The sequence below is a fragment of the Sarcophilus harrisii genome, chromosome 1 (assembly GCF_902635505.1).
Source record: "Sarcophilus harrisii chromosome 1, mSarHar1.11, whole genome shotgun sequence".
Classification (NCBI taxonomy): Eukaryota; Metazoa; Chordata; class Mammalia; order Dasyuromorphia; family Dasyuridae; genus Sarcophilus; species Sarcophilus harrisii.
In genome coordinates this window covers 125,740,095-125,751,055 of record NC_045426.1, presented here as the reverse complement: position 1 = coordinate 125,751,055, position 10,961 = coordinate 125,740,095, and the positions used below count along the sequence as shown (strand labels likewise).

At 35.6% G+C, this 10,961-nt stretch overlaps 1 protein-coding gene across 2 annotated transcripts in view; it reads left to right on the top strand.

Moving 5' to 3' along the window:
* The first annotated feature begins 5,979 nt into the window (after positions 1 to 5,979).
* The window catches only part of AGXT2 (alanine--glyoxylate aminotransferase 2), a 46,676-nt gene continuing 41,694 nt past the window's right edge, over positions 5,980 to 10,961 (top strand). For both annotated transcript variants that reach the window (XM_023496142.2, XM_012541454.3), the window contains exon 1: positions 5,980 to 6,104. In XM_023496142.2, the coding sequence (XP_023351910.1) occupies positions 6,047 to 6,104 (58 nt within the window). In that variant the 5' untranslated portion in view covers positions 5,980 to 6,046. The remainder of the gene's footprint in view (positions 6,105 to 10,961) is intronic.

Sequence of the window (10,961 nt, the reverse complement as noted above, 5' to 3'; positions counted from 1 at the left end):
TGGCCTGAAAATGAAACTAAACAAGTACAAAAATGAAGTATGTAAGGCAAAGTCTTTGCCTTTTACCTTCCCGATCTATAGTCCTTTCTTTATTATGTACAGCAGCAAAGCCCTAGAATTTTGTGCTGTGTTCTGTCCAGTATAAAACCTGACTGTCCCTGACATACAATACCTTCCTCACAACCTTTCCAACTAGGGAGTAAAGTATTATTATCCCTGTTTTATAGAAGAAAAAACTGAGGTGCAGAATTTTCCCAGTGTTGCACAGCTAGCAAATATCAGAATTAGAATTGAAAGCCAAGTTCTCCTCTAAAACTAATGTTCTTTCCACTATACCACACCACTGAATAATGCCCATGAAGAGTATATAGATAAAGTATTATTATCCCCTTTTCACAGAGGGATAAACTGAGTGAGTTCAAGCCACAAACCTATAGACTCACAACTAATAAATGGCAGAGCTGCTTCCAGAACTCAGGGCTTCTGACCCCAAGTCCAGTGACTGTCCCTACATTAGTCTTTCTGGCCAAGTAAATAAATGACTTTTCTTTTCTGTGTAACTTTTTCCTTTCCCTTTTGAGCCTGGCTGGTTGTCAAAGTCTTTTGATGTCTAAAGTCCCCTTTAGCAAAAAGCACTAGAATCAAAAGAACCGGAAATACCCTTTGCTCCAGTGAGTGTGACCACTTCAACCTTTCATCCCACTCCTTTTAATAGCTGGGAGAAAGAGGAGCTATGGAAGGTAGTGAAGAGAAGTAGGGGAGCCTCAGACTTGGAGACAAATAGGGTTAAATTATGGTTACTGATCAAACAACTCAACACCTTTGTAGCTTTTTTCTATTCTTTCTTCATTGATTTTTACTGTTTCTAAAGTAAAATAATGCATCTTATCACCTCTCAATGGAATTAAAGGGAAAATGGTTTTTGGTCACTTACTAAGAAAAGCAGGAAAATTCAAGTAATCCCCCAGGTACTGAGAACTGGTGGCAGATATAGTAGAGAGTATTATCACAGTGCAACTGGGATAATCCTGGTATATCAGGAAATAAAAAAATTCTAAATTGGAATTTAGCAATAAATTCTTTCTCCTTTTTGCCCTGGAGCATTGGATTTATTGTTTATATGCAAAGAAGAAGTTGACAATGCTGGTTATTTATCCCTCTTGTGGTCAGTAAGTAGCCTTTTCTACACTATACTTGTGTACCCCACCTTTTGAGGCCCACCCAAAAGATCTGGCCCTGGAGCAATGACGGAGAGAGAGGTCTACAGGGGATCAGTTTTTCCAGCAGTCCCTAACTTCCCATGGACAGAAGACCTGACCTGAGGACAAATTGTATACACAGTGTAATTACACTGACCTTGGGAAAGGGCAGGAAAGGTGAGTCCAAAACCACAGACGGCAAAGTTTAGCTATCAGGAGCAGTGATAAATCCTGAGATGAGACAGTTTCTAAGCTCCAAATATGAAGTTTGTCTTTGGTGAATCAGCACAACTGATTAGAGTGCAGGGGCAGAGATATGGTCACATGCCTTTCCCTTTTCCTTTTAAAATGTATTGCACTTTTTCTGCTCACTTTAAACTCCAGTTATTCTCTGGGCTGGACTCAAACAACTGTTAACATTGGTTTTAAATGTTAGATTTATTGAGCCATTAAATGTGATAAAATTGTTAATCAATCAAAACTAAAAATGTTTGAAATAACTTTATTTAACGTTGATACATATAGAACTTGAGAAAAATGGAAGGATCACTTGATTTTAGAATGAAACATTTGGTTCTGAATGAAGATGTGGTAAAAAAAACAATTAAGGCAGCCAAAATTGGATTGCTAAGAGACTGGCTAAAGGATAGCCTTAGTTTTAAAAATAGGAACTAATAGTAACCTCAGTCTACAAGTGATCAAAGAGCAGACATTTTTTTTTTTTACTGGAAAGAGCCATTTAGTATTCTGATTTACTTAGAAAGGAAAAGTCATGTCTTTAAGGGATTGAGCTGATTAGGAAATTCCCAACAGGCATAGGTAGAAGGGAGGAGTTGGGATTGGGGGTGGAAGGAAGGTAGTGAATTTTCTAAGCATGTTCAAGAAGTTTCTCTGGACCAGGACCAGCTATAATTTACCCACCAGTGTGACCTGGTGGATTATACACATATAGACTGTCTTTTAAAAATATGATACAGAAAGAAGAAAATGAATTTCTGAACATGCCTGATGGGAACAGTTAGGAACATCTTTGCCTATCTTTCATAATATAATTATCAGTTGACTACTCATTATATTCTAGTTAATTGGATTGAAGAAAGAGGAGCATAAAAGCATCATCCTTTCCCTACCCTTTCCCTAGTAAGCTGAATCCAGTATAAGTGTTGAGAAAGTGGATAGTAATGAATGTCATTTCACTGGATATAGGAGTCTACTTTCTGTTATTAATAGAACTGGATCTCCTTAATTCAAAACTGATTTGTTCTTTATAAAGACCACTGAACCACAAACTCAGCATAGTTTGGAATGCAGATGGGATTTGGCTTCTAATCATTGAGGGATACTAAGTAGAAATTATCCTTAGGAATTATTCCGGCAAGAAGAAAGAAAATTATATATGACCTGACTACATCAAAGTCAAGTTCTCAGATACATAGAGCTCACTCTCTTCTTTGAACCCTTTTATCAGTAGGCAAAGTAGCAGAAAGAAACTCTCTATACTTTTTTTACAATTAGGGGAATAAGCTTCAGCATACCCCCTTTTCCTTCTTCCTGTTGTTCCTCTTCTCTATGACTTGGAAGGCTGTGTCTTCATGTCACAGAAAGCCAACTTCCTAAGAGAAGTAATCCAATTTCATTCTATTTGCCAGTATACCTTGATTTAGACTTGTTTGAAAGAATTATTATCTACAGTTTACAGGATTTAAATGTTTGTACTGAGCTAGAAATTTAATACATTTGTTATTCCTTTTTAAAAATATGTCTCCCTCTTTCTTGAGAAAGTGCTTCTGCTTAATCAGTGGTCAGCACCTAGCCATCCACTGGGTATAGATCCCAAATTACTAGTTGTAAAGAGAAGAGTATCCCCTTCCTTGAGAAATAGTCTAGGTGATGACATAAAGATCAAGTCTAGGAAATATCTGATAATTGGGGGAGTAGGAGTGGTAAGAAGACATTAGATTTAGCCTAGGATCTGATTTAGAATTCTGACTCTTATATGTACTCTTTCTGGGATCTCAGGCAAGCCATCTCTCTCAACCTCAGGTGTAAACTAAAAGTATCACACTGGATAACCTTGAAGGTTGTTTCCATTGCTAAATCTATGATCTATAATCTGTGAACTTATAAGGCTGAACACTAACCAAACCAATTTGGTCCAAAACATGCAGGATCACAAACCAAAACATGGGCAAAAGTTAAAATAGTTATGTCTACATTATAAACAGAAAAGGAAATTAAGGAGATTAAAAAAAAAAAACTCCTCAGTAACTGGACAAACTATGGGGCTGGAATTTTTATTAAGACTTTCAGTATGTTAGAGGCTTATGGGTAATATGTTAATTCATAGGAATTCCTGTAAACTTATTCCATTCCAGTGTTGATTCCAGTTGACTTCTGATCCTGATAACAGAGTTCCTCAAGACCTCAAAAAACATGCTTCCTTTTTCATGCCTGGATTCATTACAAGCTGTCTATCTGGCAGAATTGCTTGACAAAAATAATTCAGCAGCAATATCCTAAGGCTTGCTTAGTATTATTGCATTTTATATTTCAATAGACTGACTTGGTTCTGATTTGCTGCATTTGGCATGTATCAGAACTCTAGATCTTTGCTTTTTAAACAGATTCTTATAATGTGAGCTTTCCTCTTACTCATATTCAAGTGGCTGGTTTTAGACTATTTGATTTACTATTCCTAATTTCAAATTCTACAAGTCGACCTTGCCCAGTGTTTTATTGATTCATTATCAAGAAAAAGTACTTATTTGACGGTAGACTACAATAACCAAATTTGGTCTCCCTCAGTCTTTGAAGGGAAATGAAAAGCCAATGCCTGTGATACACTGAATATACTACTGAATATTTTTATGTGTTCATTAGTTTTGCTGAACTTGTTTTTATTTTTTGTTTTTATTTTTATTCTTTGTTATTGAGATGGCTCTCTGGGCAGTTGGTTAACAAACAGAATGGGCCATTTGGAATGTACTCTGTTTTTTAAAATTTTGAGTAACTATTAGCAAGCACTAACACAGGCTCTGCAAAAGTTATTGAAAGAAAGTCTGGGAGCAAAAGAGCAAAGTTCATTTAAAAGCTGTGGACTCTTCTGACATATACTGAATTTAGCATATAAAGCTATTTATTTCATCTAAATTGTTCTTTCAATTAGCAAAGTAATATTTTTCTAAAATTAAGGCTAAACTGTGTTATCATTCTGGGAGGGAAAGGCAGAGTTTCTAGCCAAAGCAGAAATAATTGCTATTTACATTCATCCTGAACCATCAGAATCCAAACCATGACCAAGTGAGACTTGGGCTGGGACCTATTGTTGGCCTATCAATAAGAGCCACAGTGATTTGGGTTTAAAGCATGATCCTTAAAAAGAAATCTAGCTGGTAAATTCCAGGATGTCTTGCAATATTTCAATGATCAAAATTTATATTCATCTGGGCAGAACACATGAATTTTAAGGGTATTGTTCCCTATGTGGACAGAGGGAGAGGAGGAAGGGAGACAAGAAAGGAATGAAGGCAAGATGAGACAAGGCAAAGAAAGGAAAGGAAGAGTGGCTAGATGAACCATGAAAGATCTCATGTAAAAGGTTTTTAAAGCATGGGCTGAACCCTGAAAGAGACCAAGGATTTTAAAAGGCAGAAGTTGTAAGGAAATAGAAGGTCTTTTATTTCCTATCTCTATGAATCTTCAGTAGCTGTTTTGATATCTAGAATACACTACCAGGAATAAAAGAAGGAAGGAGGAAAGAAAGGAAGTAAAAAGAAGAAAAAAAGAATGAAGGAAGGAAGAAGGGAAGAAAAAGAGGGAGGAAGGAAGGAAGAAGGAGGGAGGGAAGGAAGGAAGGAAGGAAGGAAGGAAGGAAGGAAGGAAGGAAGGAAGAAAGGGAAGGAAGAGAGAAAAAATGAAGGAAGAGAAGGAAAGAACAAAGGAAGGAAAAGAAAGAAGAGAAGAAATGAATAAAAGGGAGAGAGAGAAAGGAAGAGAGGAAAGAAGGGAAGAAGGAAGGAAAGAAGGAAAGGAGAGAGGGGGGAAAGGGAGCATTTATTTCACACTTAATACATGCCAGGCAATGTATTAAATGCTTTAAAAATATTATCTAAAAAGCCCATCTCTTCCCCTTTCACATTTCCATAAAGTTTACTATCAATACTCTTGTAAGTTATTCTCATTTATAGATTCTCATTATATACATATTTGTGCCTAATGATAGCCATCTCTAGGGATAAAAAAAAAGAAAATGACACAATAATTTTATTAGGTATTGAAAAGGAAGAGCAAGTTGTATGTAATAGATTGCAGTTTCATGTGCAATCCTCCTTTTTCTATTCTACTTTGTTATGGAAATTCTTCTTTTATTTCCTAAGTTCAGAATTTTGAATTTTTAAAAAATAATTTATAAAGAAGAGAAAAACAAACATATGAGTTGGTAGTTTATACTCTTCTTAATTATCTCTTTTTTTGTTAATGATGTCATCTATTAACTTTTCCCAGTCATTTGGTGTTTTCTCCACTCTCTTCTGCTATTCTTCTTTTGTTTTCCAGCAACTGGTAGAGCCCAGATTCAGAGAAGAACTCTCCCTTCAAAGCAGAATCCAAATGATCCTGGATTTTTCTTTTTTCTCTCCCAAGGAGCTCTTTGTACAGCCTCTCTGCAGACTCCCATGTTTGCACAGAGGAGGAGATGGTACTGTGCCAGGCTCCTCCCCCTCTCTCCTTTCTTCTCTCCCTTGCCCTCTCTCCTCTTCTATCCAATCCTAAATCTCAAAGTTCAACTGCTCTGGAAGTGACTGGATGCCTCCTGTACTATGCTCTCCTGAGACAGTTGTCTGATAATTATGGCTCTCCTAAAAGCTTCCTTCTTCCAAATGTCCAAGAGGTGCTTCCTACAATGTGGTAAGTAGAAAGGAGGGAGATGTAGGGCTCATGGGAGATTTGATGGGAAGAAGGAAGGTAGAAAGAGGAAGGAGAAAGGAGTTCCTCAAATTTCTTCCTGGGTGACTATCACAGGAGGGGAAAGGGGGAATGGGTTTCCTGTTGGGCAACATTAAGGAAATTCCCCAATCCTAATCCCCAGTTATATAGGACACTATATATAAATAGAAGGTAGAAAGGGAGTCTAAAGATGATCAAACTTATCTTACAAATGACTTAAGAGGTCCAAAAGAGCTGAATGACTTTCCTAAAGTCACATAACTAATAATGGGCCAAATCAAAACTAGAATCCATTTCTTCCTAACTTTAGTATGGTATTTTACAGCTGCTTTTTTCCATAACCCCCTTGTGAATGAGCCATCCATCAACGACATTTGTATATCACTTAGCCTATATTATACATGTTTCTGCTCATTTTTATATGTCATATGGTGATAGAAATTAAAGCTGGAGGAGTCTTAAAGATTATCTTGTCTAAACCCCTCATTTTTCAAGAGAAGGTCACATAAGTAAATAGTAGCACTATCATTTAAACTCAAGTCCTTTATCTCTAAATCCAAAGCTTTTTCAATGGTTCTCTGATGGAAATACTACTTTTATTTACACAAAATTTTATCATCCCTATGGATGAAGGAGAGGACCAGTAGTGGCCCCTCTCTGAAGGAGGAGGCAAAGGGAGCTGTAAATCCGCCCCCCTCACTTTCTCTTTCCTGGGATTCCATGAAACCTGTAGAAATGGGGCTCAAGTAGAGCAGCAACTACCTTGGATATCCACTTGAAAGACCAGTAGCTCACAAAGAACTCATTTAGGACACCTGATTTATCCTCACTAATGAGAGACTCAGAGAGTATAAAGTATTGCTTATATGAATATGTGCTGAGAGATTCATTTGATCATCAAAATATCTTTCTGGGATTTTATTTCTCCTCTTTTTTCTTCACATGCATATCTATATAGAGCTATAGACATACATAAAGATATATATATATATATATATATATATATACATGAATCCACACATATGCACATGTTTTCTGTAAGTACACAAATGCATATAAGGAATTACAGAATCTCAGAAAAAGGAAGAAACCCAGAGGCCATTTCCTCCAATGCAACTTTAAAATATCTCCAGCAAATTGTCATCTTGACTTCTACTGAAAACCTTCAGCAAGAAAATAGTCCATTATTTCCTGATACAATCCATTGCACTTTAGGAAAGCCCTCTAAATATAAAATATACATGATGTTTTATAAATATGATAGGAATATATACATATACATATATAAGCATATATACACCATACATCTAGAGGCAGCTAGGGAGCCTGTGTGAATAGAGTGCTGGGCCTGAGGATATTTAAATTCAAATCTGACCTCAAACACTTTTTGGCTGAATGACCTTAGACCAATCTCTCTGTCCCAGTTTTCTCAACTGTAAAACAATAGTAATAATAGAATTGACTTCCCGGAGTTATTTTGAGGATCAAAATAAATTAATATTTAGAAAGTGCTTTGCATATAGTAGGCATTATAAAAATGCTAGCTATCATCCTTATCATTAAACATATGTATATAGAGGAGCAGGCAGCTAGAGAGCACAATAGATAAAGTGTCAGACCAGGAGAAATGAAGTCTCATCTTCCCAAGTTCAAATCTGACCTCAGACACTGACTATCAGTGTGGCCCTGGGTAAGTCATGTAACTGTTTGCCTCAGTTTCCTCATAATGAGTTGGAATAGAAAGTTGGAAAAGTTGGAAATAAGTTGGAATAAGTTGGAAATAAGTTGGAAAAGAAAATGACGAAACACTTCAGTATTTTTGCCAAGAAAACCCCAGACAGGGTCACAAAGAATAGGGCACAACTCAAAATGACTAAACAAATATAAAGAATATCCCAAGATTCTTGGGATAAGCTATTAAAGTTTATCATTGTATTACCTATCCACACATACTATATATACTCATGTTCAAAATATATAAACTACTTTCAAGGAAATCACTAGAAATAGAGGAAGATCAGGAAAGGGAGTTCATATAACAGGTAACTGAAGAAAATTGGGAATTTGAGAAGTGTAGGTGGGGAGGGAGTGCATTCCAGCCATGAGGATGAAACTACAGACACAGAATGGAATATTGTATACTGGCAACAAATAGACCAGTTTTCCTGAAACATTGAATGTGGGAAAGAGAAAATAAACATGGAAAAGTGGGCTGAAGTCAGATTGTGAATGGATTTTAGGTGTCAAAGAAAAGCATTTGTATTTTATGTCAGAGGTTATAAGGAGACTAGAACAGGACTACTCAGTTAGACATTTGTTGATCGATTCCAGAGGATCCTTAAATGGAGGAGGGGGTGAGTGAAAAATTCTTCATTTCCACTAAGTTCTAACTGAAATTTAATATTTTCTTAAATCATGATTTTTTAATAAAAGCATTATCCTGAGAAGGGGACCCAAAGATTTGCCAAACTGAAAGGAGGTCCAAGAGAAATCAAAGAAACCCACTATAAAAAATTTCTCAGTAACAGAATGCCCAAATCTGTGCTTTAGGAAGTTTTGGGGTTGCTCTTTTTTTTCCCCTGAGGCAATTGGGTTTGAGTGACTTGCCTAGGGTCACACAGCCAAGAAGTGTTAAGTGTCTGAGGCTAGATTTGAACTCAGGTCCTCCTGACTTCAGGACTGGTGCTCTACCTACTGTGCCATTTAGCTACCCCTAGGAATATTATTATGGCACCTATGAGGAGAATGTCTTAGAAAAGCTTGAGGCAGTGACTTTTATTTGTACAATATATATGTATATAGATATGTGTATTTGTGTACGGATATATGTACATATGTGTATGCATGTATTTAATTTAATCTGTTAAAACTGAATATGCATGAAATCAACTTAATCCCTGATCTGAGTACTATATGTTACAAGGATATGGAAACTTTTAAAATAGCACATTATTACTATTAAAGAGTTAAAGAAATATAAATCATCCTCTGTAGGCCTTCCAAACTAGTTAATGATTGATAGCCTTCATACCCCACTAGATAAAAAGAGAATTTTCACCATATGTTCATATCATGTGCCTTCCTCTCCATTAATAATAATAGTAATTTAGCAGCCATCATAAAAAGGAAATAGAGGGTTGAGAAGGTTATAAAGTGAAATTAATTCAGAATAAGTTCACAATGAAATAAATAACTAAAAGCTATATGTGTTTCTCTAAGAACTCTGTGATACTTACTCATTTGAAAAACTTGAAACTAGATTTAAAGTCAGCTCCATCCAGACAACCAGTTAATGAGCCTCTCCAGGCATATTTTGCTCCCTTGTGATATGAATCACAGGCTGCCACTTACACTGCCCTCAAAAGACCAATGGAAAAGATAACAAAAGACCTCTAGGGTTTTTACCAAAAGAAAAAACTTGAATTTCATGCATTTAATTGTAAACCATGAGAAATTAAGGTCAAATTCATAATTGGGAAATAAAGAGTATAATCAGAGGTGGCCTGATGGAGAAAATGTTAATAATGTTGATTAAACTTAAAGGTTATATCATGCATTCATTTTTTCCCCAAGAACTGATTGTTTAACATTTACCAGCACATTCCTGGAATTCCAGGAAATTTAAGGAAAAATTAGCATATATGTTGAAGTTCCCCTAAAATGAGTAGAAGAGTTTGGGTGATGAGAAATTATGAGTTGCTCATTGAACTCTTTGAAAAAGAAGAGAAAATATTTTGTTGGATTAGTAGAAAACAGTGACCAGACTCTGGATTGAGCAATAAATTTGGATAGAGTAAACGTCAAAGGAAATTTGCAAAAGGAAAATGAACAAGACTCAAAATTTAATAGGAATAAAAAAGTAGATCATTAGCTTTTAGGAAATTACCTAGCACTTTTACCAACTTGTATTCCTCATAATAAAAATTTATCTTTTTAATATCAATATTCTTCTGGTGATAATAATATATCACTATGAATAATTTAATATGACAGTCTCTGAAGAACCAAATGGAATACTTTTAGGCAAAGAGGAAAACAAAAAAAAAATTGCTTAGAGAAATCTAGAGAATCAACTGAAAAAGAAATTCCTCAGATAAAATGTTTTTCCATGTCTTCTCTATCTCACTTCAAGTGGAGTTTTCAGTTTGACTTGCATTATTTTGGACTACACTATAAAATTTTGCCATTCTATGACAGTTGACACAACCCAATAGGCAGATAGAGCAGACAAATTATTGATGATGTTTTGCTAGAGAAAAAAAGCTTTAGGAGGGCATGAAAGCTAGGCCCAAGTATTTGAAAGTTTTATATAGGAGAGATTTGACCTTTTTATTGAACTCCAAGAGCAAAAATAGAAACAATTCATAGAAATTGTGAAGAAGATCTTTATCCAATATAAAGAAAATTTTTCTAATAGTTAAAGCCATTGAAAAGTGAAATGTATTAAAATATAAATTAGATACACAATAAGTATACCTGACCAAAACGTTATTTTGCTGTAGAAAAAGAATCAGACTCTGAAATATTGTACAATTAGCTTGTGAAGGAAATCAAAAATGCAGGTGTGCATAAATATAGGGATTGGTAATGTAATGTAATGTAATGTAATGGTTTTTAGTCATCTCCCAGAGTTCTTTTTCTGGGCATAGTTAGTTCAGTTCATTACTGCTCCATTAGAAATGATTTGGTTGATCTCGTTGCTGAGAAGGGCCTGATCCATCAGAACTGGTCATCATATAGTATTGTTGTTGAAGTATATAATGATCTCCTGGTCCTGCTCATTTCACTCAGCATCAGTTCATGTAAGTCTCTCCAGGC